This window comes from Falco rusticolus, chromosome 3, assembly GCF_015220075.1.
Source record: "Falco rusticolus isolate bFalRus1 chromosome 3, bFalRus1.pri, whole genome shotgun sequence".
Classification (NCBI taxonomy): domain Eukaryota; kingdom Metazoa; phylum Chordata; class Aves; order Falconiformes; family Falconidae; genus Falco; species Falco rusticolus.
Genome location: NC_051189.1, coordinates 94,100,458 through 94,127,645, shown reverse-complemented (window position 1 = coordinate 94,127,645; position 27,188 = coordinate 94,100,458). Strand labels below are relative to the sequence as shown.

Sequence of the window (27,188 nt, the reverse complement as noted above, 5' to 3'; positions counted from 1 at the left end):
TGAGGCCGGAGTAGGGCGGGCGGCTCCGCTCGCCCCAGGCCGAGTAGCGGAAGGCCGAGCGAGCGGCTCTCCCTCGATGCGCTCGGAGCTCGCGCGGACCCCTGGCACCCCCGCCGCCACTTCCGGCGGCGCGTGAGGCTGGAGGGAGCGAGCGGGACGGGCGCCGCGGCGGCCGGCGGAGGGGAAGGGTTGGCCGCGGCCGCCGTGCCCCTCCCCCGCCGAACAGGTACGGGGGCGGGGCTGCTCCTCCCCCACGCACCGGGGTCGCTTCCTGGGGAGCGTCACCTGGTAGCGGGGGGCCATGGCCACGACGGTGAGGATCGCGGGGGCCGGGGCCCGGAGCAGGAGGAGGCTGGCGCGGCCTGGCGGGGGGCTCGGCTGGCCCGAGGGGATGGGGGCCCTGGGGGCCCGTGTGCGGTGAGACGTGCCCTGCCCCGGGGGAGAGGCGAGGAATGGCGGCCTGCCGCGGTTCCGGGGTACGCTGCCCGGGGCAGGTGCTGGAGCAGAGCCACGTCTGGCCTGGCCTGGGGGTGCGGCGTGGGGCAGCGCCGGGCGGCTGGGCTGGCGGAGAGCTGGGCGCGGGCGGGTGGGCACGGAGGAGGCTTCAAGGGTCGTGCTGGTCCCTGTCCCTTTTCCCTCTTTTTTTTTTGCCTCCGGGGCAGGAGCCAGGGACCACCAAGTAAAGGATCCGCTCGAGTTTCTCACCGGTGTATGTTTGTGTCCCTGTAACCGGGAGCATCCCTGTCAGGTGCCAGCAGCTGTCCTGCCACCAGGCGTTTGTGGAAGTGGTTCCAAAGGAAATGGCTCTTGGCCAGGGCCAGCATGGAACTTGCCTTGCATGGCTTATGCGAGCAAATTTTCTGAGAGTACAGAGATGCTAGTTTCTGCCAAACTGATATTTTTAATGGATGTTCTTCAGGGTTAAATAAAAACACCAGCTCCTTTGTAATGATTTTGCCATGTTTGGTACACGTCATTAACTTTTTGGAGGACAAAGAAATTTTGCTTTTCTAGTTATGTGTTTCTTTGCTTCTTTTTATTACTGTAAAATTACTTTATATACAATCACTGTATTATTTTACTTGTGTGTTAAGTTAAAGTCTTGCTCTGCATAGTTGGTTGTTTTTTTTTCAAAGGGGAAGGAACAAAAAGTCTCTGATTAAAGAATGTGGCGTATACATTTTTACCCAGGAGTAAAAAAAAGGAGAGGAATATGCTATTTCACATCAGGACAGCTCTTAAGCCACTTGACTCTTCATAAATCAGATTTTTGCTGCGTGTTTGTTCAGAAGGTTAATCAGTTGCTTGAGTTATTTTGGTGAGAGGAGGGTGAATAGCATTTTTGATACTTAGAAAAATAATTCTGAGAAGTCATGGTGGACTTCAGAAGAGTTCTGTCACTGTTGGTAATGAAATTACTTGGTGGATAGTGTTTCAAATGGATACATACATTTAAAGTTTCTTCAGCTATTAAATAATGTTCCTTGAAGGATTTCTTGAACACAGTAATATTTTTTTTCCTTTAGAACACAATAGAGAAAAAACAATTACTATACATCATCTTCTTATGGATGGCCTTGGGTGTAACTAGAGCTATCAGTGTTGTTTCTTCTTACTTTAGCAGTAGACTCAGTAATCTGCAAGAAGTTAAATGTACAGATTGTAAAAACCGATGTTGTTCCTGAGGAAATAATTTGAATGTAAATGCCTGAAAGTCAGAAAAAAATGTGTTAATTGTGGTGTGGGTTAACACTTGCAGGCAGTTTAGCACTATGCAGCTGTTTGCTCACTCCCCCCCCCCCCCCCCCCCCCCCCCATGCTCATATGGATGGAGGAAGAGGAAAAGCAGTAAACCCAAGAAAACTTACGGGTTAAGATAAAAATTGTTTAAGCAGTGGGGGAAAAGTGGAAGAAGACAAACAGAAAACAAAACCGGTGGTATGAAGTCAATCGCTTCTCCCACAGGTAGACTGATGCCCAGCCAGTTCTTGAGCAAAAGATGACTAACCTCCCTAAACCCCCTCCTCTTGCTTTTTATTGCTGAGCATGACGCTTTATAGCATGAAATATCTCTGGTTTGTTCGGGTCATCTGTCTGGTTGTGCCCCCTCTTACCATCTTGCACACAGCCTATTCTGTTCACTGGGGCAGGCGGAGAAACAAAAAAGGCCTTGATGCTGTGCAGGCTCTGCTCAGCAATAGCTAAAACGTTACTGTGTTATCGGCATTGTTTTGGTCACGGATCTAAAACACAACGCCATACAAGCTGCTATGAAGAAAATTAACTTAATCCCAGCCAGGCTCAGTAGATAAATATACTTGCTACAGTTTCTTCTTCCCTCTACTTCTCCCAATCCTAACATGGCTGTCACACAAATAATATCAAAATTAGTGGACAAAGTGGAAAATGTATGTACAAAACCATGCGTTACACAATTCGCTCCATTTTGAAGTCCATGACAGTACATGGCTGTGTCTTGTGCTGGGCATATGTCATGTTACAGTTTAGGTGAAAAATAAGTCTCAGCTCTTGTTCCTGCTGAAAAGTGTGACATTAACAAATGCTCTGTGCCTGTCAAGAGGAAGCGTACACTGGTCAGGAAACATTTGAGCAGGTACCCATGAAATTACACATTCAGCTAAGATGTCAGCAATGGGTAGATTTCTAAATACAGTGTCTTTCCTGTATGGTGATTTACTCCTTGGACTTGTACTTGGGAGTCCTAACTTTGCATGCAGTTCATCTGGGGAGAGTAGTCCTGGCATAGTGACCAAGTAAGGATCACTGAGTATCTCGACAGGCACCTTTACTCTGCTTTCCCTAGTGGTACAATGCTATAAACACAGGATTAAAGGGGACTGCTCAGTCATCACACCCAGTATTAAAAGCTCTACATAACTGCTTTCATAAACTTAATGTTAAAACTAGTTCAGTTATTCCTTCTTTCATTTTTAGGCTGCTCTAGAATACAGGTAGTCTACGGATGAAAAGGTAGCGTCTAGTAAAGTTTGTTCGTGGTCACTTCGTGCCCATTTGCTCTTATTCTGCTGTCCTTAAAATTAGAATTATTTTTCCTTCTTAGTGGTAATACCTGTGATACTTTTATTGTAAGCAAGTCTATTTTCTTTTCAACGGGGTTTTGCCAGGCTAGACAAGTTACAGTTTCATCTTATTTCAGTTCATAACATGGGCAATCTGTTCCTCCATCCTCTTAGCCTTTTTTGCAGTTCTTTGAATCTTTCTTTGAGAGTGATCAGAACTCTGTATGGTACTGTATGTGAAGGCTCACTAGTGCTTCATTGCATGACACTGGCACTTCTCTGTTTTTACTGAAAAGAGTCTACTTAAACTTTCTCTTTTTCCTTTTTTTTTTTTTTTATGGTTACCTCATTTTGGGATTAGCTAACAGTCCACAAGGGTAAACTCACTACCTCTCACTTTTGTTTTTTCAACTGAAGAGCTCTGAATTTAAACACAAATAATAATTATAGTCCGTAAACTCCTATAATAGTCCCCAAGCTATTATTTCAGGACTGACTTCAATAGGAACCTTGTTCGAACCTGATAGTATGTTTTATCAAAAAAGGAAACGTAACCACATTGCAAGTTTTATATGAATCCTTCATTTTTCAGCTAAACTTGCCATTTTTTTATTGTATAATAAATTACCAATGTCCATGCAGATTACATTTGCTACGTTTATTACGTGATCAAACTTTTGTGTACTGGCACTTCTTCCATTTAAAAACAGTGGGAAAAGCACTTTTTGTACATGTGTGATGAAAAGTATTTTTGAGCTGGGGAGAACAAACCAGGAAATAGTTGAGACAAACAATGTAATTACTGACTGCTTGCTGAACTAGATGCTGACCTACACTTAAAAATCGTGGGACAACTGACCAGTGTGTTTTATCTTGAGGCTGGGGGGGTGGGGGCGTGGGGGAAGACTGAAACATCATACTCTGCTGAGCTGGAGAAAAGAATTATTTGCCTCTCAATCTTTTAAGCTGCTAAATTCCTTCTCCAGGCTTCAGTGATCTAATTTTGTTTTCTATTACATGTGGAAATGGCTGTATGTGGTTAATATTAAAGGGATTGCCATACCATAGACCTCATCAGATAACTAATCTAATTTCTGAGACTGGCTACTTAATCTTCTTGTTTCCATCTTCTGTTCTTTTCCTCAGAAGTGTTTGAGAAATAGTAAATAAATGTGAGAATGAGGGGATAACTTCTTCCAGTTTGGTGTTTGTAACCAATCATAGGCTTGAATTCATAGTTTTTAGGAAGGCTTCCCATGCAGGGGACTAGTCTGGTATATTTCACTGTGGAAATGAAGTAGAGTAGACAGAACCACAGTGCTTCAGTACTGGATCTTTCATTGTGATTTGATCATAGAGATCACTTCTCACCCAAGCAGTCATTCCTGTGAGTACTGGCATAAAAGGGCTAGTTTGAGCTGTTGTGAAGCTCAAGCTGGTTTCATACAGCCGGTGTATTGGGCTTGGTTGGTTGGTTTGTTTTGTGGAGGGTAGGAGGAATACTACCTCCTGCCATGAAGCAAAAGTGCTTTCATAAAGTGCTGTTGGCCTCTTACGTTAACTGATCTTAACTTTGAACATCAGAAAAGATAAATAAAATTTGTGAATAAAAACACTCCAACAAAACTTTTAAATCTTTATATTTTCCATATATATAAAGAAATGCCACATTTCTTTACTGTTACTGTTGGAAGGCTGTGTGTTATGTCTTATCTAACTAGCATTTCTTTCAGCTTTCAGGCAGAGGACCCACGGAAATAGAAGAGCAAAAAGAAGATAACAATAGCACTGAAGGCAGCGAGCTAGGAATCATGGATCTGAAATTCACTTCATCAAGAAAATACGTTTCCATCAGTGTACCTTCCAAATCTCAAACTATGTCTCCTCATATCAAATCAGTAGATGATGTTGTAGTTCTTGGCATGAATCTCAGCAAATTTAACAAACCTACTCAGTTTTTCATCTGTGTTTCTGGAGTTTTTATGTTTTATCTGATCTATGGATATTTACAGGTAAAGCCTATGAATTTGTGTCTTAGCCCAGTTTTCTTTTTCAATAGCGTAATATAGTATGTATTTTAATATGTATAGTCATTTAAAATAGATACTGATTGCAAAGGCAAGCTTTCAGAATTCAAGAACAGTAATTGCATAATGTAAAATTCCATTTATGTGCCTGCAAGGTTTCCTTCAGTTGGACCTCATCTTTTACTTCTGTGTGTAAGACATACCTTTCAATATTATTTTGAATATGTATTTTTTAAATGTGATTTCATAGTCTATTGAAAACAACCAAATTGTAGAACAATACAGACTGACATGTGAGTCTTCATTGGTGTTGAAACCTTTAGATCTCCTTGAGTCCATGAGTGCCGTACAGTCTATTGTGCTCTCTGCTCTCCCTTCAGGACAAAGCTGAAATGTGAATGATGTTGGTTGTTAAGCAGAAGCATAATTCTTATGCTGTTTTCGTTAAGACTTTTCTCTTCCTGCTAACTTTTTCCCTTTTATCTTGAGCAGCTACATTTCTGTTCCTTTTCTAAATATTTTTTAAGTTCAGTGAGTCTTCTCAATAAAGCAGTGACTTTAAAAAGCTGATAATTAAAAGTCACCATGTTTTCAAATGCAGTTCTCAAAAACAGCTGAGAAGTTTTTTAAAATAAAGTTCCAAAGAGTTAGACAGTTACCAGTAATTGAAAGCCGAGTCTCAAAAAGGAAAGTATTAGGTAGCCTTTTGTTTCCATAACTGACGCATCTACATAATTCTTTATACAGTGCATGTATTTTTTCATAACAAATTGCTCTGATTTTAAATGTTCCTACAGACTGCAAATTTATAAGCTCACAAGTGCTATTTAATGTAGGCGCTCAAAACATTAGGTATGCCTTCCTATGAGATGAAAACTACCAGTAAATATGTCTGTAAGAGAAACTTTGTATTTGATTTATTGTGAGCTATTTATACATTCTGGATAAAAACAGTCTACTGAAGTAAATGAACTGAAAAGCAGACAGGAGGACATCTAATTTGAGATAAATAATGGATCAAATGTATTCCCCAGATCAATCAATCCATTAATTTCAGTGGATTTACACCAGCAGTAAATTTTCTCTTTGCATTTTGGAGAACCTAAATTGTCTTTTAAAATACTTTGCAAGTTATGTATGGCAGGTAAATTCTCATTAATAACCATCAGCTGCGAAGGCTAGATTTGCATGTACGTGAAGGAAAAAAAAATTGTTAGTTTTGTTTTGATGTAATATTTTGGTGTATGTATGTGATCTTCGTGGGTTTTTGTTTTTATAGGAATTGATATTTTCAGTGGAAGGTTTTAAACCTTTTGGTTGGTACCTCACTTTAGTGCAGTTTGGATTTTATTCCATTTTTGGACTAATAGAATTGCAGTTGATTCAGGACAAAAGGAGAAGGTATGTGTTTTTCCAAGCATTTTACCCACTGTCCATCAAATTAGAAGCATTTGATATTTGTGGTAAATTTAACTTCTGTTGTTTGAATGTGAATACTGTGAGGCATTAGTAGCAGTTCCATAGTTAAAATGATGTGACTTTACTGGACAATGATAGAAAATGTTTTGTAAGCACCTGCTTAGATTTCAGACCTGTAAGTAGTCTTGTTGACTCTACTGTCACTTTGTTCCACTTACAGAGCATATTCTGTCCTTGAGGTAGCTGATACAGACTGACTCATATGTGTTGCTTGTGATTATCACTTTCAGAATAGGGCCAACTGCACTTCACATCACTTGAAGCCATCTGTCACTGAACACCTTTTCCTCAAACCCCACGGCACCTCCTCACCAAGAGGTTCCTCTAGCATGCTGTGCATCGTGGAGAGTGTCAAGAGGTCTGCTCTCTGTTTGCCATATGGCTGTGTAGATTTGCTTCAAAGGATGTGCTTAGTTTTTGCATTTTTCATTTAAGATAGCACTCGTAACACCCTGCCACAAAATTATTCTGGGTTTTCACTGCAGCTGACCCAGGAGATTCTTGCTGTCTTGAATTGTGTGGATATGGGATAGTTTGATCTGACACAGTGCAGCCTTTCTATGGCTTCCTGCCCAACTACAGCCTCTGAAAACTGTATATTGAGGCCCTCTGAAAGCTTGGATAGAGGCTGTCATGCTGTACATATATTTTAAAATTTCTTTAAAGTATTATAGCCTAGCTGAGCATAACTGGTTTTCCTTACCTGTAGTCAGCCTTAGCTGATTTTGCATATACTGATTTTAGGTAATAGAATTCTTCTATAGCCAAACAATATAATTTTAATTTAATTTTTTTTCTTTTAAACACTCACTATTTAGTATTTCAAGTTATCTGACTTTTTGAGATGCATCAGATGATATTGCTTAGTTACCTTTTGAGTGTTCCGTAACTGGTATTTAGGTTTTGAATACCAAGTAGTTACTAATGCTTACAGAGCATGACCCTGTAAGTAAGCTATGTTGGAAACGTAGATCTTAAACACATTTTACATTTTATTTGCTATAATTTAGGCATCTTCTTGTAGAAGATTAAAAAATCCTAATTTTTATGCTGAAATCTCTTTCTTAAATTGTAATTTTTTCTTGCATTCCTCACAGAATGCCTACATCATATAATGAGTTATGGATAAGACAGCGTTAGAGCAAGACATCTCCTTATGTTGCTTAATGTGACTCTGAGTATGCGTGAAAAAATAGCTGAACATATGCACAATAACTGTAAAAAAATCACAGAGTGAGCACAGTGATTGCTAAAAATTACTGTCGTATCATCTGTTGTCAGGTGATAATTTCATCAAATTGCAAACAGTACATCTGTAAATGTTCAATAAGCCTCTCCGTTCATGATATCTGAATCACTTCTTTCTTAGTTCTGTTGAGTTTTATAAAACGATGGTACTTTTTTTCAACTTTCCTTATTCTAAAAATGTCAATGTTCATGTGAAAGCTTCACCAAAAAAATTGACACAGTGACCATGACAGGACTAACATTCAGAATATCTTGGTATACCAACATTCTGTATTTCCTTTGATAAGTTACCTGAAACCTTGTCTCGATTTTCCTGTAAATAATATAACTTCTTAGAAGGAGGTTAAAGAATTACTGTTTGAATGCTTCATGAGTCATGAAGTTTTTATTGTCTTGTATTTGAATGCTGTTTATTAGCAGTAATTAAAATAAATGAAATTTGAAATCAGTGATTTATGTGCGTTTTTAAATTTTTGTTACAGAATGAAATTCAGTGAGAAAGATAGTCAAGTTGTATTAAAAACATATTGCTTTATCTAAATTTTCCATGCTAAATCTCCTCTGTATGAGTCTGTAATACCAAGATTCATGTGCTTATATTTTGCAGAATTCCTGGCAAAACCTACATGATAATAGCATTTTTAACAGTGGGAACTATGGGTTTGTCCAATACCTCTTTAGGATATCTGAATTACCCTACTCAAGTCATCTTCAAGTGCTGTAAACTGATTCCAGTTATGATAGGCGGGGTTTTTATACAAGGTAAGTGTTAAACTTGCTATTAGATGACTTTTTTTTGCTCTTTCTTTGGGAGGCTGGCATGTATGGAATCCTGTACTTTGTTAAATTTCACTGAGGCTCTTGGAATGGAGAGGGGCAGGTAGCATTTTCCTATGGAGGAAAAATGTGTATTTCTGAAGCATCTTCTCAGAAAATGTACAAATACAATTATACCAACAGAAAATGTGGGGAAAAAAGTTTCACAGGTCACTTGCAAAACTTAATTTTAGTGGATGCTTTCTTAATTTTTATGTAATATGATGTTTTCTAAACCTAATCACGTCACAAATAAAATATTTCCAGTATTGAAATAGAAAACTTGAAATGGGAAAGAAAATATCCAGCCATGATTTGTGAAGAAATCCCCTACTCGTCTTGTTCCTAAATTCCTAATTAAAATTTCTAAATTTTGCTAGAACATGTAATCAGAAGTACACCTGACTTTACATGTCTTTGGCTAGTCCAAAAGTCATAGTTCATATTCCAAGAACAGAAAAAGGGATCTGGAGTAGCACAGATAAAGTCTGTAGTTATGTGAATAAACGTATGTCAGTATTTCTGGATTTAGAAGACTCATGTATGTGATAAAAGTTTCTATGTGTTCAATACACAAGGATTGATTAAGTAAGTAAATCTCTGCATGAGCAAGCGTTACAGAACAGAATCTAGAATTGTATATTTCTGTGTAGTTAATTCTGGCCTAGTTGCAATAGGAAGCTGAACTTTCAGAGGAGGGTACAAGTTTACATATGCACATGCACACACACTGTTTACCTTGTATCAGAAGTCATTCTATATAGTTTTATTGTAGAGCAACTAGTATTCCCTTAAAGCTTCATGAAACTTTATATTGTGTTGTATTCTCAGAAGCTGTGATTTTATTCTCTTTTTATTATTGCTTTAAAAAATTTCAGTTAACATTTTCACTTCAGTTAAGTTACCATGGAAGCTTATATTGAAAGTATAGCATCTGGGAAAGGAACATGTTATTTCAAACCATATATACTAACTCCTGCCTTTCCATTTCCCAATTTTCTTTCTTTTTGCACCCCCTCCTTTACATCCTGTTTCTCCCAAACTAAAAGATGATGTAGCGTTCTGAAAGTACGCAAATCATCTGTTAGTGTTCAGGAATTACTTCCCTCTGATCAGTAAAGGCAGCCAAAATGTCTTGCCTGAGGGAAAAATCGTAAGAAAACATCTAAGCTGTCCTGAAGTTGCTGAGATGGTGCTTTGTCAGGGACAATGTGCTTTATGTCAGTAGGAGTAAAACTAAAATTGACCACAAGAATCAGATACTGTCTGTTAAGGTCCTCCTCCATTTAGCAGCTGCTGTTGTAGAAGAAACAAATTCCAGTCATGAAAGGCCAGGGCATTAAGTCTTCTGCTTAAGTAAAAGAATGACACTGGAACATTTTTCCCTTTTGCTTCTAGTGTGCTAAACAGGATAAATGTGAAATTCTGAGAGTGTTAACAGCCCATTCATGTTGTTTTTATTGCTTTTGTAGGAAAACGTTATAATATTGCAGATGTGTCCGCTGCCCTGTGTATGAGTCTTGGGTTGATATGGTTTACTTTAGCTGACAGCACAGTTGCGCCAAACTTCAACTTGACAGGTAAAGATATATTACATTTTAGAGTTCAACAAAATACTTGGTTTTCCCAAGAACAGTTCCATAGAAGTTCAGAGAGTTCTTGGTGGAGTGCCTTCAGGTATCATATAGAAAATGCATGTTTCATTGCAGCTTTGCAGCAGCAGAACTCTGTCTGTGGCAGAAGAGGCCTTTATTTTAAGTGTTACTTTGTAGGTTCTCAGAATTTCTGCATATTCCACCCTTTAGGTCGAAATCTCATGCTTGTTCTCAAGAAGTACTTTCTTCTCAGTAGATATGTTAAAATAAATACAACAAAATTCAGTTTGACCATTTTTAAACTTCCAAACATCAGTTGTCTTTTCCAGTTTGAGTCTTAAGCTTTAATTCTTTTTCCATTTCAGAACCATTTATTTTATATTAATTGGTGGTCTCACTCAGATTCACTGTAGTTCTTAGCTGGAGTGCCTACGTTCTAACTTTAACTGTGTGAAATCAGAGGCAAAGAAAATATTTTAACCTGCTTGGGTTTGAAAACTTCCTGGAATTATTTTCTCAAATGACAGGGAAGAAGAATTGGTTATCTATAAAATCCATATTACTTACTTGGCCAGTGTTTGGATTAATACTGAACCTTGAAAAACTTTCGAATATTCAACTTTTTGTGCATTCTTCTTATGAAATTCTGAGACGACTTGCAACGACCATTATGACAGACGTTCAGTGTGAAACCTTTGTTTCTTAATAGTGGAGGCACTGATTTGGATGTTTTGTTCCTAAAAATAATAATACGTTCTCAGTTTTAAGGAAAATACTTTTTGCCCTCACAATATAGTTAGTTCATCTAGTGTTAGTAATGATCAATTTGTGATGTTGTCTAAACTGTATCTTTTTTGCCTTGCTCATAAATTAATTCTCATGCCTTTTAATGTAATTTTAGTGCTACTGATAGTGGAAGAAATTTTAAAAGCATGTGAATTATATAACCTGCTGTGCATTTAAAGTGTTTGTGTGGTGTAATTGGGTGGCTACTTGAAAAAAAAATATAGAGTACAGTATGGTGCTGGTAAGCATGTAATTATATTTTAGTGTTTCTGATATATAGATATATGTTACCATTACAGCCCTTTTTGACTGTGTCCTCTAAATGCATTCACATCTTAATATATTCCTTTTGTAAAATTTGAATTGTTTTAAATGTGTGCTATGATTTAATTCTGAAAAGGTTTGGAAATTGTGATTCTTCAACTGAATGAGATAAGGTAAAGTGCAGCAAATGTCCCAAAGTCCTGATGCCCTCAAAGATGTGCAAAGCACAAGATAAAAAACTTTAACCGTCTTCAGAGAATAAACAGGGTTGTATTTAATTATTAATCTATTTTGAGCACTTCAAACAAGTTTGTATATATTGAAACTTAGAGCACTAACATTTGGAGGAACTTAGTTCTGTGGAAATAGAATATAGAGTTAGAATTGGAAAGTCTGGACCTCCCCTTAGGAACATGATTCAAAATTCTCACCTTCTGAGAAGGTTCTTTCTGTAGTTCTCTGTTCCCTCTCGAGCTGTTTTGGTTTATTCCTATGTCACTTAATTTAACCAGAAGAAACTTACGATAAGCAGAAAGGTTGAGGTTTTCCATTTCTTGGATGAATTATGGAAATAGATGCTCCTTTCCTTCAAGAAATATACTGGGTTTTGGTATTGCAGAAATTCAGAGCTGCCAAAGTTTAAAACTAATTACAAGAATTATTAAAAACTTTGTTCACTCTGCAAAATGACACAGTCTTTTGAATAATTACACTTTTCTTGAGGTAAATCATGGAATAAGAACTGAAAGCGGAGACGCAGAATTTAATTTTGTATCTTCACAGAGGATCTTCAAAGAAATAACAAAGTATTTAAGGTTATTAAAATTTTCAGAAACAAAACAGCAAAACAAATGTTAAATTTAAGGATGTTTTCTAAAGTTGCAATTTTATGTTACTGCCTACTTACTGCCCTGTAAATTCCTGACTTTGTGCCAGTGATTCATGCACATTTACGTAGAACTGTTTCCACGCAAACTAGTATGATTCTAGCATGATTTCATAGAACTTAGACTAATTCATTAAGAACAAAGGTTTTTTACATTTCATAGTACTAAGAGAGCAAAACCATGCTGTGAAGTTAAACAAAACATATAATCTCTTTGTTTTCTGATGCAAATACTAAAAATGGTGCATGAGCAGACATAAAATAATATCTGGATGAACAATTTCACAAGTTCTTTTCTCATCTCTCCCGTCTCTCTTCCCCTGTCCCTGGCTATTGAAATCTGACCTCCCAGTATTGCTGGGCCAAAACAGGAATCTGCACAGATTTTGTTTACACATGAAAGTCAGCCAAGAAATTGAAACTCTCTTCTGACAGAACAGGTATATATTTATAACTAAGGAAGAGGTATATTTTTCAAGATGGAGTTGATGCTAAGAGCTCAAAGCATCTCATAGCGTTATCAGATTGGAGAGGCAGTGGTAGATATCCTAAATAGCTGTGAATAATCCAAAAGAGAAACCAGAAGAGATGGGTGTGCAGAAGGAGACAGTATTGAAACATTGCTGCTGTGGGAACTTCTACTGTTCTGGCATTGCAGGTGTAAACGGAAATTAACTATTTTCAGGGAAGACACAGTAAAAATATCAATTGCATGCAAATTCTTCCACCCTAGGACTGTTTGTACACTTGAAGTTTAGTCTTCTGCAGACTGGGGTGTTTAGTCCTTAGCTTCACTGTTAAGTGATATTACTTGGTTAGCTGCCTCTACTGTGTCTTACAATCTTATGTGTAGCAGCCTTCAAAAACCTGGAGTAATGGGCAAGTAAACTCCAAACAACTCACTGGTCCTAACACATTGGTGTGGTGGGGATTGCAAGTGTGAGAATGTGTTATTGAGGAACGCTGGTAGATCCAGTATTTTAATGACTTCAAGTGTCACATTAATAGCGTAAAACACGATGTAATGTAGTGTTTCAATGAAGTCTGCTGGTGCAAGACCTCCAGGTTTAATTTTTTAGAACTAATTTAGAGCCACTTCTTCCAATGAGTTTTATTTCATGCTTGGCATACTACATAGCATTACCGGTCCCGTTTGTGGTTTTGCTGCTGCTGCTCGGCAGGTGCAGTGCTATCACAATGAGTGGAGTAATTCTTCTCTTAATGCTCCAAACTGTGTATGTATGTAATACTGACATTTGTCTTGTCCCTGCATTTCTCCTTTCCATGTGCACTTGCACTTCAGATTCCAGGTAACCTTTTCATCTCAATCCAGTCCTGAACTCATGTGTTTGCCCAGGGATATGCCTGGGCCATTAAGCACTGATGGAACAAGCATGATAGAGAAGACAGATGGAGACATATTCCGTCTGTGTCACTTTACAGAAGTGATCTGCAGTAAGGCTGTTGCTAAGCTGGAGGTGTTATAATACCTTTGGACCAGAACTGAATCTATGTAGTTAATATATCTATGTCTTTTATCATTTCCATTGACTCGTACCTTTTCCAGTGCCTGATAACTTTAAATAATGAAGAGTCTTTTTCTGTTGCTTCAGTTGCGTAAGTCTAGCCTGGAAAAGGAAATGGTTCCCAAACTAAAAACACTGGTTTGGAAGTTCTCATATATCCAAAAATTTGCCAAGGAGATGCCACCTTAAACTTTATTGGTCTTAAAAATCTTTCAATTCTGAAAATCCTGGGAGCTGGGATTTTTTTCCTCTGTCAGGAGCTTATACTCCATTTGGTCCATCAGCATGCCTGTTTTGAGACCTCCGATAGTAAGAACATAATACCAAGAAAACATAACACTGCTTGTTTCTAGTCTTCCTCTCCTCATTCTTCCCTGACACTTAAAATGTTTTTAAGGAGCCAAGACTAGATCAGACAGTAAACATGATTGTGATGACTGTTACCGTCTGTGATGTTTTATACTTAAGAAAAGCGGTATTTTCAACCTGTGTGCTTCATTAAATACAACAGTTGCTGCAGTCATGAAAGAATCGTTGGAGGTTGGGAAATGAATTGTGACTGGCATGGATAAAGAGTTACTAATTTTTGTTGTTGGAAAGCTGGTTACATTATTGACTGTGCAGTGACTTTGTTGTGAACAAATATGGTAACCTAAACCCGTGGATTTGTACCTGAACAGTAGGTTTTTTAAAATTAGTGTTTCGGTAACGAAATATTTCCACTGTGAATCTTTTATGTTTGTTTTACCATTTCATCTAACATTTCTACTTGCCTTTGTTGGGAAAAAATAATCTAGAATTAACTACTCAAAAGAGTATGTTCTCTGGTTATTTACCTTCATTACAAATACCGAAATAAATGCAATTGCCAGTCTTTCATTCTTGTTACTACAAAAACTACAGCTGGCTTCTTTATACCAGTGTCCCGATGCTCCTATCAAGTTTAGAGATACACAGTGCTCAGGGGTTAACTGGTGGAGGGAGTGTGGGTGGACATCGCTTTATACTGGTATAATGCAATAATTTTGCTGACATTTAGAGTACGATACAGAGAGGGTTTTATTATTATTTTTCTATTCCTGAGATTTTTTTATTTTTTTCAGGGTAAGTACAGAGTGGTTTTCGACACTACTCTGCTGATAAATATTCTGAACAGGTTTTTGTTTGTTTGTTTCTTATATTAGGTGTGGTCCTAATATCCCTTGCCCTCTGCGCAGATGCAGTTATAGGAAATGTACAGGAAAAAGCTATGAAGTTGCACAATGGTTCTAATTCAGAAATGGTAAATACCAGATTTGCAATTTTAAAAGAACATGTTCCATCGTAGACAAGGCATACAATGACAAGACATGAAACTTCAATCTGCTTTTCTCTTGCATATGTAAAGAAGAGCTCTTGCTGTGCTGCTCTTGGGGTTTTCTGTTTGTTTGGGGACTTCTGCTGTTTCTTTGGTTGGTTGGCTTTTAACCTTTCAAGGGTGCTGTTTTCTGTGTGCAACTTCACATGTATATTGCTGCTATAGAAACACTCATTTCTAGCAATAGTTTGTCTACTCTGCAGGCCTGAAATCAATGGAGTGTTTTATGTATGATTATGCACTTAATGTCTGAAATATATATACTGTTCTGGTATAAATGAGAATGTGTTAGATGGAACACACTGGTTTTCTTATTTGCTAGACTTAGAACTCAAGTGTGCTAGTATTTTAGAAGCAGCCTTTGTTGAAGGTTTTGAAGTCCATAAAACTCTTTCACAACGGATGAATGTGTGCTCTTGACTCGATGACTTAATTTTGAAAAAGTCTTGGCTTTGTATTTTTTATATGTTATTTGGAATGTGGATTATCTGTTTCTATGGCCTGATAATTTTTTTCTTTTTAGACAAAACTTAAGTTTGAATTTGGCATCGTTTTCTCTAAATTCAAGTAAATAAAAGAAAATATTTTATTATAATAGTCATTAATTGAATATGCCACGTGTTAAAAAATATTGAAATTTATCATATTATGCATATTTTTTACATTTAACTACAAAATCTGCTTTCTCATGAGAATAGCTTCATAAATGGATAACAAATTCATTAGAATGAGGCTTCATTTAAGACTGAAAGTAACGTAGGTTGTCTCAAGAAGTTTGAGCTGCCAGTTTCTGGGAAGTAGAAAAATATGCCTGTAAAGTGTTGTTGTATGTTTTTATTTTTGTACTCCGTAATATTCACTGTTGAGTGCTGCTGGAGGCAGAGATTTTGGCTACATGGACCTCATCTGACCCAGTGCAGCCTTCTATAGCTATAATCTCTGAAATCCAAAACAAAATACAATTTCTTAACTGTTTTCTTGCCCACTTTGCATCTTGGTAACAGTCATCTGGCAGCTGTTAACTGCCTTACCTACAAAGCTCCTGTTATCTCCAGAACTTTGCTTTTTATTCTGCGCTAGTCTGACAAATGTTGGTCTTCATATTGCATACTCATACTACTTGTAGAGAATCAGTGTGTGATTAAGGATATTAAGATTTTGTTTGTTTGAGGCCTAGAGATTACACTCCAGGATTTTATCTGTAGAATTTAGTGCAGAAGTACAAGCAGAATTTCAGAAATCATTCTTCTGAGACTGAAGACTGTGGGTAAAAACTTAAAGAGGTCCTCTGAAGCAGAGATGATGTTTAATGAACAATGACCTGGAAGTGAATAGTGAAGGAACCTGTCATCCACAGGATCTCTGTTTCATTGCCGAATTTGGAACTTGCCCTGGATTAAGCAGTTATGAAAAGAGAAAAGATGACTTGCAGCTGAAATAGTAACCTGCTCTGGAAGGTTATACCTAATTTTGCCTTGTGTGTGATTCTAAGGAGGTGACTTACATCACACTGCCTAACGGGGAAGTAGCAATGTGATGCTCAGTCCTGGTTGTGGAAAGTGAGGTCTTTGGGTAGTTTGGGAGAAAAGCAGGATGGCAAATGAAGAACTAGAGACTAACTTGTGTGTGTATAAACACTGCAAAATAAGAACTCTGAAGATCAGGTCATTGTTCTTTAAGAGTTTGAAAGCAGTTCTGCTGTTGAAACGTATAGTCATCCTCCTTTATTTTTATTTTATTTTATTTATTTTAATTTATATTTTTATAATATTTTATTAGTTTAAAAACCACTTTAGATAAGTGTTCTGTTGTCTCATGGCATTGTTAATTGTTATTACATAATTTTTTTGCAAATAATTGAGATTGTATAACAAGAAAACGATTAAATTTGTCACAAGAAGTAGGCCTGTAATTGACACTGAGTTTTGAAAGTAGATCAGCGTGTTCTAGCTAGTAATGTGTAAATACAGTAGCTCTGTTCACTGTCTCCCTTTTTCACAAGAAAAGGCCACTAAATGTCCCCCAAACACCCGAATGCCTCCCACTGCATGGGAGGGTGTACAGATGGGCAGTTCCAGCTCCGGTTGCTGCCCTTACATGGGAAAGGGTAGGGTGAAGACTCTTTCGTTGATGTATGAAGCTATGCATTAAATAAGGGTACAGACAAAATTAAGAGTTTACCTGATTGCTGAGTATAGTCTGAGTACTGAACTAGGCTAGAGCTGGTCATATTTGAAAATTTTGTATCCTATAACCGTAATGCAGGGGCGCCATGTGCGTCAACAGAAGTGACACATGTGACAGATGAAACTCATGTAACAATTCTGGCAGATTATGGTGATTATGTGCTACCCTTTGCACATTTAATGCAATATGGATCTTTACCATGCAGGATAAGTAGCAGAAAATGAAATATGTTGAACGTATTATTCAAACTATTAAATTACATAGTTGTGTGTAGTTTTATTTAGGCTGTGAAATCCTGAATTTGAAGGATTTACCACAGTCAGCATTGACCTCAGGATATTATTAACTGACTAGCTTAGAAAACTTGTTTTTATGTAGTCGTGAGGAGGAAGAATGTCTTAAGATGACTTACTCACTTTTCACTGTACATCAGCTGTTACAGAAGTACTAGTAAAAATACCTTCAAACACTGCAGATTCAGCTCTGAGAAGTTGAACGTTATTAATAGGACCAGGCATTTGAAAGCATTTAATTTTGTCCTTTTGTATAGTATCACCTGGTAATTATTTTCTCTTAAACTATTCTAGGTTTTGTATTCCTATTCAATAGGGTTTGTGTATATTTTATTTGGATTAACATGCACTAGTGGATTAAGCCCTGCAGTAACATTTTGCTCAAAGGTAGGTGTAAAGATTTCCTTTTTTCTATGAAGAACCTCATTGGAAAACTTTGCTCTGTATGGTTTAGAAAATCTCACTACTTCTCTAAAGTTATGTTTTCATCATGTAAACTGGTTAACTTGTATAATTCATACATTAAGCAAGTTGTTACAGTCCTTGATGTATAAGATACGGTTATGTTTTAAAAAACAACAAAATCACAGGACCAGTCTTATGAGCTTATAATTGCATTATTATTTTTCCATTATTTAACTAAAATTAAATAAGGATCTTTGCATGAATGCATTGTTGAACAGCTTATTATTGCTCAAGCAGTTGATTAAAGTCTGTAGTTTATGTCATTTTGCAATACCTCAGGGTTTGTTTTACATTTTCCTAACAGGCTTTTTTGTTGTTGTCGTTGCAGCATCCAGTTCAGACTTACGGTTATGCATTCCTTTTCTCCCTGACTGGGTATTTTGGCATATCCTTTGTTCTAGCTTTGATTAAAATCTTTGGTGCCCTTCTGGCTGTGACAGGTATGAACAAATGATATCTTTACTGCTTTTGGTTTAAAAACACAAAGTAGTCATATTCTATTATTTAAGACAGAGCTTTTGAGAATTGTTCTTACTCTGGCTTTTTTTCTGTTCTTTGTGCTGACTCATTATGGTTTGTGTAGCATGAATCTTCACTACTACTATGTGTCTGAGAGCTTCCTGGTTCTTTCTGTTCCACTGTTTCAACCTTGAAGAGCCTGTTAAGTAATCTTGTGCATATAGCCTGTGCTATATTTTAGTGCAGAAAGAACACCGTTCAAAACAGAGGAGTGCAATGGAAATGTATAGCAAGGTGTAATGAAAAGACAGCTATTATTTGAAGCATGGAAGAAAAAGTAAGGGGATTCCAGTAAGGCATAGTAGGCAGTGTCATAGTCTCTAAGCACAGAATTTCCAGAGATTTCCTACAATTGGTATTGCTAGAAAAACTATAAAGAACTCCCCCGAAGCTCCTGAATGTCCATACACTTTCAGTGGAATGCTGCTCTAGCCGTGTTAAACGTACACTCCAGACTCAGTTCAGAAGGAACTCAAGTGAAACAAATTCTGACACTGTGATAGTCTCATCAGTTCTTTTTACTAAACTGAAGGGAGTAAAGGGTGTGTATTAGTTTTGGAAGTCATGGTTTGAACTAAACAAGCTTCTGGTGAGCTGTGTAACAGCTGCTGTATTATCTCTAAATTGCAACTTGTGTATTCACAGGACAGACACAAGCCTATTGTTAAGAACAAAAGTAGACTGTCCAGGCTTTCAGATCTTCTTCTAGGCTTCTAATGTAATTGTCCCACAAAAAATGGAAGCATTTGTATTTTCTGTTAAATGCTTAGAGTACAGCATATGACAATCAGAAGAAACAAATGTAAAGAACACTGATCAGTAATAGGTTGAAAAGATTTGGGCCGCTCATTGGTGTGTCTGCTAGCCACATGTGACTGTGGAACAATGTAAGTCCCTAAAGTATGTCAGAAGTTACTGGAATCCTCCTCAGGCTAAGAAAGAGTCTGTTTCTGTGATAGTTCACGCACAAATGAAAGTTTTGGTGATAAGGTGTTCTCCCCTAATAATACAATAATTACCTAGCGATAAATGCAAGTCAGACCTATCTGCACTGACATGTTCCAGGTGTGTATCCAGATGGATGAGGAAAAAGGAGGATGTGAAGCAAGAAGCAGTCACAACCATTATAGATTTTTTACCTCTATAGATATTCAGACTTGACTCTTATCACATATACAACTGGACATACCCTTTATGTTGAGTAATCAGCGGTCTGGGAAAATCACGTGGAGAGACTGAAATCCTAATAGCTGAGGTTGGCTCTCCATGAATGAGGAAGCCACTGAGCACAGTGAGTCTCAACACTGCACTGAGTAGTGGTGCTTGGTCTTTAGTAGTGCATTGGCCGATGTGTGCCTTAGAAACAAAGAAAAATACTAAAACAAAATATATTCTGTGTGGAAGGAGAACCGTATGGCTTCAGAGAAGGAAGTGTGTTCACAGCCTATACTTTACCTGCCTGAGATCCTTAACGGAAGAAGCGGTATAGAATCTGATTAAATCAAAGGTATCGATAGTAAGACAGATGCAACAGAAATTGCAACTCAGAAATTATTTGTACTGGTTTATTTTGGCTTGCCTCTGTATTTGTTAGACCGTGGCCTATTTTAGCATGCGGCGTTACCCGAGTGTGGCAAAGCTGGCTACAGCCAATTGACAAAACTGTGTTACAGCTGAATGCTTGTCACCTGTATTATTATGAGTTTGTAAAACAGTCAAGTAACTCAACTGTATACATATCACAATATCCTCAACTGCAGGAATAAGAGGAAATGACCCTGCCATTCATTTTAACAGCAGTTAATTTAATGTTTAACATTTTTTATGTATCTAACAACACTAAAGGAGAAGTCTGACACTTGGTCATTTTTCATCATCTTCCTGTACACCTGTTTTCAGGCTCTCCCTAAAATTATTATTGTTCACTATATGCAGCTGCTATAGAACATAAAATTGTTTGTAGAAAATTGCTGCTTCTAAACTTAAAATGTAACTTGAGTGTATTTTCAAGAATCAGTCATTGCCTGTTTAGCTGCTTCTATAATTTCTATAGTCTTTACAGTAGCCTATCAAGAACAGTTACAGCAGGCTCATTCCTTCCTGAGGTTACCTTTTTTAAACTACAAATATTAGTCACAAGGACCAGAGGGGGAAGGTGTAGCCAGATGCAACTTTCCTCTCTTCCCTCTACCCTTAAAAGCTGCTCACTTCATCCCCAGCAGTGGAGAGGAGGATATAGACGGTTGTTTTCCGACCTGAGGATTGGATTGCTTGCTCTGCTTTCCTATTAATTATTTCCTCTATAGTGCTTCTGTTTTATGTTTGTTTTTAACAAAATTCAGTATGCCCCCTGACTGGAAATTGGCCCAGACGAGAGGGTTGGTTCATGCATTAAAATAGCTCTTTAGAAAGAAAAAAGAAGTCTTACTGTGCTAAAAAATGTTTAAGAATGCTGTGGAATGGCAAACCCTTCCCAGATTTTCTTATGCCTGACCTTGACAGTCCTAACACTTGAGCCCTTTCTGTCTTGCCTGTAGCAATGTGAAAATGTTTATTGTGCTTTGGAAGAATGCTACATTCATTACTGTCCCTCCCACCCCCCATACACCCTCCCCCTTCTTGGGGGGGACTGGGGTGAAAGAGTTTAATGAAAATTGTATTTCTATTAGCAGAATGAGAAATTGTCAGACTTAATTGGGGAAAAAGAAGAAAAGGCACTTAATTTAGAAGGAAATGGTTACATAAATATTTTAATTAATAACTGATTTGAAAGAACAGAAATAATTGTAATTAGAAAAACTGAAGTAATTTAACCATTTTTTAAATTATTCATCTGTAAACTGTTTTCTAATTAAAACTCAATTTTCTTTTTCATTCTCATTCAATTTTTCATGTAATAGAAAATCATTTTATTCGATACACATAAATTTCTTAAAATGTAAAGAAAATTGTTACCAAAAAGTTGAGGATAGGGCAGGTAAAGCAATGGTGGAGGCTGTTTCTTCCGCTGAAAAACATGCTTTTAAGTAAAAATTTGTTTGGGGGGGAGGGTTGGGGAGAATGAAACTTGCTTTAGGAGCCGTAACAGCATGAAAATACATCAGTAGTCCTTGGTTCCTGTTGTCAGTATGTTACAGGAAAACTCATGTGGATGTAGTTATACAAGTAAGGCTTTCCAGTATTGTATAGTAAAAAATACTTTGTGGTAAGCAAAATAATTTTTGTTGCTAAAAAATGTAGGTCTATTTAGGTACAGACAATTGTAGTGAGAAGCCTGCACTATTGTGTGGAATAACACCTTCTCAGACCCTTAACCTCCATAGCTAAACTTGTGTGCCTGGCTACGTTGTTATTTTTACTTTTATTTTTTAATTTTCTATAACTTTTACTCATTTATTGATTTTTGGTTTAGTGATAAACTTTATAGATTTCCCAATACACAATTTGCTAGCAACCCTGTGTTCTTGTTCATAGCAGATAGCATTGAAATTGTTCAAATAACTGTTGGAGCTACAGTTAATTTGAGAGTAACCCAAACAGATTGTTTACTTCCATTTTGGTAACAGGATTGTGTTCTCACCTCTTCTTACTACCTTGATTCCTCCTAGTGATACCACATACAGAAGAAGGTCTCTTAATGGTTTTGATGGAAACTTCCTAATGCAGTCATTGAAGTCAGATGTTCTTGGTCTCTTCGGTTTCTGACCAAAATTGTATTTCTCTGCACTGTTAGGTAAATTTTCAGTAACTTCAAAAGAATGACAAGGTGATGGTCCCATTCCACTTTAAAGCCCAAAACACCACTGAACTGTGTGTAACAACATGAGGTGGAAATGGCAAGAGATTTGGTGTATCCAAACAGTGATACCACTTTTTTCTGCTTTAACAGATTAGTTTATGCCATCAGCTACATGCAACAATTGTTTGTTGCTCTCAGATATTTTGAACTGATTAGCATGGAGTTATTAAATAGCAAGTCTTGTTCTGGAAGTTTCTCTGCTGCAGATATTTTGACTGGAGCTGATAGTACTGACACAGTGTACTTGTTTCAAACAATGTATGTTTCTAGCACAATTTTGCACTGGACTGATAGTGCATCTGCAGGCTGTGTTTGCACCAAGGATGGTCATTGGTTTAGCCAGATAATTAATCATGGAATGAGGTTATCTACTAATATTGAAGCCTGTATTACAATCTTTTGCTGCAACTGAATTCTTAAAGTAGTAAATATTTGTTTTCCTCTGCAGTAACAACAGGAAGAAAAGCAATGACCATTGTGCTTTCTTTTTTGTTCTTTGCAAAGCCATTCACATTACAGTAAGTATTTATAGTTTTAAATTTTTTTTATATCTTTTCTAAAAAAAAGGTCATATTCCTGATCATGGAAATATAGTAACAATAATTAATCATATTCAGGCTTTAATGCTTTTCATTTCATATCTTCTACAAATGTTGGCAATCTGTTGTAAATATTGCAGGCTTGTTGATGCTAATCATGCCAGAGAAAATAGTTTCCATTTTTCTAAAGGTCTGGAAGACAGGCTGTTCTGTGTGTTGGTGGGTTTTGGGGTGTTTTTAATGAAAATCTTACGTAATATCTAGTGTGTGTGATAATAAATTGTTTGGGTACTTTCTCTGTGGAAGATTTGGCTAACGGAAGGCATTTTCTCCACAACGGTATTGTTTCCCCTTTTATGAGCTCAAGTTTAAGTTTTTAGCTAGCCCTTTTAAATAACTGCAAGCTTCTGTTATCCTGATACATTCAACTGCAAGATTTTTTAGTTTTATTTTCTTCCCTTTTATTAATTTCAAGGAAGAGCTTACATTGATAAATGCAGCTGAGTAGCTACATAGATCCTAATTGCTGCTAGTTTGAAACAAAATAACGTTCAGTTAAATTGCTATGTATACATTTATCTGAGATTTAAGAATAAAACTTACAGGCAAATGCCCAAATGGATTTTATTCCAGCTAAAAATCTTGAGGCTTAAGTTAATGGAGAGCTGAAACGAAAAGGAGCTTACATTGGGAAGTGTGGATGTAAGGCACTGAGTGAGAACACATTTTGGAGCAGTAATTGAGAGTATAGCTCTCATAACCTTAGGAAGGAAAAACAGTAAAACCCCTCAGGACTGCTTTATTCATGTGAGAAAGAGCAGCTACTGTTCTGTTATTATTCAACTATAAATGCACCTTAATAAGCTCTCCAGCCAGGATGAGAAAAGGAATGGTGGAAGGCTAGTAAAGATAAAGATTCATGCAAATTCTTTCTGAGTCGCTAATTTATGTTGGGGAATTTTTTCTTAAAACTCTTCTTTCCTTAATGTAGGGGCTTTATTTTTTTTAATCCACAAATATCGGTATGTAATCACTACAGATAAAATGCTAATGATTTTTTTTTTTTTTTCCCCCCTCCTCTCCTTCCTCTTTAGGTACGTGTGGTCAGGCTTACTGGTTGTCCTTGGTATATTTCTTAATGTTTACAGTAAGAATATGGATAAAATCAAACTGCCTTCACTGCATGGTCTTTGGAAAAAAAGTGTGGAAGAAAGAAAAACAAGGACGTTGTCACAAACTGTATAGACAGTGGTTTATGCCTTGTCTGGACCATGACTTACTATTTTATTGGAACAGTCTTCAACTGATTCACTTTCCAAAGGAAACGTTATTAAAACCAAAGGAGCTGAAGGCATATTGTCTGCTTGCAGTTTGCTACAAATGCAAGTTTTTTTGAGCCCTCTCTTCAGAGCACTTGAATTCGTCGTGAAGGGTGTTGCAGGCCACTGTCAGATGGCCCTACCAGGCAATGAAGGACAGCAGCTCCTGGCAAACTGCTGAGAAGCTGCACTCCAAGTGGGACACAGTAGAAGACTAATTTGGGCATTTTAATAATATGGCCCATATGGCTGATCTGAGAATAGTGGTTCTTTGTTAATTGTTTAGGCGGGGTAATTTAAATGTAATACTGTATTAACATTTAATGGAACCTAATCAGCAACTGGTTGACCAAATTGTGCTTTTAAAGGTGGAGGGTTTAGAATATGGTATGTTGTCACTCTTTTTAAATAAAAGTGTTGGGGTTTTTTTTAATTTATTGATTAGATCATCACAGAACTTGGTATTTATTGTGATAATTGTGTTGTTTTTTTTTTATGGAAATCTCACAGTGTTACTCTTTTTGACTTGTGCTTGCGAGTAACAAAAAAGTGATTGAGTTTGTGCAGTCAACACCCATTTTACAAAGGAGGAATGGGCTTTGAGGCCTGAACAGGGTGAGAACACAAAATGAAAAAGTCATGACTGAAACAGTGGTGTAATACACACTGTTATTTGCTTATTCTGTGGTGAAACACAGAATTTTTAGTGGCCTGTGGTCCTCCGTATCATAGTGGTGTAAAGAGACATGGAAGTCCTCTAAATTCATATCATAAAATCAAAGCTCTTCAATCTTTTCAATATTGGAGTAAAGAATGACAGCATCTGCTGATGTATTTGGTATATGTATTGTGTCAGTCTTTGTGTGGTCCTGTGATGAACTGAAGAGGATTAGAGTACAGATTACAATTTTCTTTATTTTCTTTATTTAACGACAGGAGGAGACAATGTACTAGCAGTCTGTCTTTTTCATCATGAATTTAGGAAGACTAAGTCCGTTTATCTCTTTTACTTTCATATTGAAGTTACTTTTGAATCACTTGCCATCTCTTTCATTTTATGTAATTAACAATAGCACTTTAAGAACACTAAAAAAAATACTAATCACCTTACAGTTCATTCTCATGTGCTCATGATTTTTTTGTTGTTGTGTCCCTTAGGTGCATCTTGGTGTGTGTTCTTTCACCTTGGACAAAAGTAAATTGGATCATAAAATTACATAGTCGGGAAGAACATACAAAGAATGGAAGTACCTCACAGGATTGCCTTCTGCCAAAAATAGTACTTCATTAAAGTATTCAAAACGTGCAAAATGTTTTTTCAGACACTTAGGAAGAATTGCCGTTCCAGGGAGCTTGCAGTCAAACCCCAGACACAAAATGTGCCTTAGATTTTACTTACTGAGTTGGTAGCTAGCTTGTGCCATATTATGTTAGGAAATAGAACATGGAATAACGTAGCCATCTTAGCACAATGGGACAAGTGGCGTGGAGAACAGTGCCACGTAACGGCGCTGTTGCCAGCACTCAGTACTCTGGTGTGTCAGCAAAGCTTTTCAACCCATATACACCCAATGCTGTCAAGTTAGGAGAAATTACTGCGTGTAACAATTTTGCTTTTTAAATTCCCAGCTGCTGCATGATTGATTGTGCCCTGGATAAGGCAGAGAGGTGCGAGTTTGATGGACAGATACATCTTGATAGAGAAGGATGGCCTGCCCTGTCAATCGGTTTTCATGTTGCAGCCAGAGCTTTATGATAAGATACGAAAAAGGGTTACAATTGCAAATTTGATGCAAGAGGGCATTTGACCAAGTCAGGGGGATTGACACATTTCTTTCCCCATAATACTTATCAACTCTTATATTCCCATGAATTCTTTTCACTAGATGAGGTTGCTCTTTCCAGTGCGGTTACGTTACCTATAAAGCTTAAGAGAGGGACGTTTTTTTAACCATTGAAAAGAAAGTTAATTATGTTACATTTACTGCTCTGTTCACTATCTTGGTGGAACTTGGTAATTAGCATTTGAGCATAATTTTGAACAATTTTTCAGTCTCAGTTTTGCCATCTGTAAACACTATTGCTAAACTTTACTGAATTTCAGGAAACCAAATTATGTGAAAGCTCCATACATGCAGAAAGTCTTAGTAAATACAATTTGTTTGGCATCGTATATAAATAGATGAGGTCACTCCCAAAGCTTTTGAGTGGAAATCAAATGTAGTATGTAGATTGCCAAACTGTTTATTTAATGCAGTTTTGTCTCTGTGTTTTCTCTTTGGAGAGTGTAGTGTTCATGGTAATTTACCTTTTAATTTATTCTCTATTGTATACAAGACTGAGTTAATGAAGCACATTAGGGGAAGTTTTGATTTATTTTTTATTCATTTTCTTACCTATAGAAATTAATGTTTCGTTTTGCAGGTGTACTTTTAAAACTTATTTTTATACAGAAATGAATATTGTAGATTTAGTGTTAATAGCTTAAGAGTCAGATTTTTATTTTCGTAGGTGTGAGTCTAGTACTTGCTGATCAACAATATGTGTGTTAAAGAAAATGCACACACGAGAGTAGTTCATAGTTTTCCACCTGTTGTGGCAGTTTCATACTTTCATGGAGACATTTAAGAAAACTTTCATTTCATTGAATTGCTGTTTGTGGGTTTCTTTGGCTTTTTAATAAGCTTTATAGTGCATGCAAGTAAGTGAACCTCACAATCCTCCAAGTGTTCTTATTACATAATTTTGGTTTAGGATCCTCTGTACTGTATATCTATGTTGATTTTGTGTTATCTGTGAAATATGAATAAGGGCTTGTCCACAAAGTAACTGTAGATTCTTTATTTTTTGTGTAAGAGCACTTACATTGGGGTGTTGGTTAACCCTCCCTCATGTTGCTGTGTGGGCTGATAGTAGTCACTTTGGCATTTCATACTCCTTGGCTCCAGGACTCTTTGCAGTAGGCATTATGAAGCTACAGGAAAAAAAACATTCATTCTGTCACCATAAAATCTATTATCTAAATATAATGTGAATTAGTTA

At 37.2% G+C, this 27,188-nt stretch overlaps 1 protein-coding gene across 3 annotated transcripts; it reads left to right on the top strand.

Annotated features, from left to right (window-relative positions):
• The first annotated feature begins 98 nt into the window (after window positions 1–98).
• On the top strand, window positions 99–27,188 carry SLC35B3 (solute carrier family 35 member B3). Of its 3 annotated transcripts, none has more exons than XM_037378836.1 (10): window positions 99–226; window positions 4,775–5,053; window positions 6,778–6,905; window positions 8,403–8,557; window positions 10,084–10,191; window positions 14,853–14,950; window positions 17,800–17,892; window positions 18,299–18,410; window positions 22,737–22,806; window positions 23,922–27,188. In XM_037378836.1, exons 2-10 carry the CDS (start codon window positions 4,853–4,855, stop codon window positions 24,070–24,072), a joined length of 1,116 nt encoding a protein of 371 aa, XP_037234733.1. In that variant the 5' UTR covers window positions 99–226; window positions 4,775–4,852; the 3' UTR covers window positions 24,073–27,188. The 3 variants fall into 3 exon arrangements, with proteins under 3 accessions (XP_037234733.1, XP_037234731.1, XP_037234732.1); XM_037378834.1 differs by lacking the exon at window positions 99–226 and adding an exon at window positions 275–313; XM_037378835.1 differs by lacking the exons at window positions 99–226; window positions 6,778–6,905 and adding exons at window positions 290–313; window positions 6,348–6,469.

Bases quoted from the DNA above. Each gene is read 5' to 3' on its own strand.
- SLC35B3 (XM_037378834.1), top strand. The intron at 8,558-10,083 runs GTAAGTGTTAAA...TTGCTTTTGTAG, and splicing joins AGGCGGGGTTTTTATACAAG to GAAAACGTTATAATATTGCA. The intron at 17,893-18,298 runs GTAGGTGTAAAG...TTGTCGTTGCAG, and splicing joins CAGTAACATTTTGCTCAAAG to CATCCAGTTCAGACTTACGG.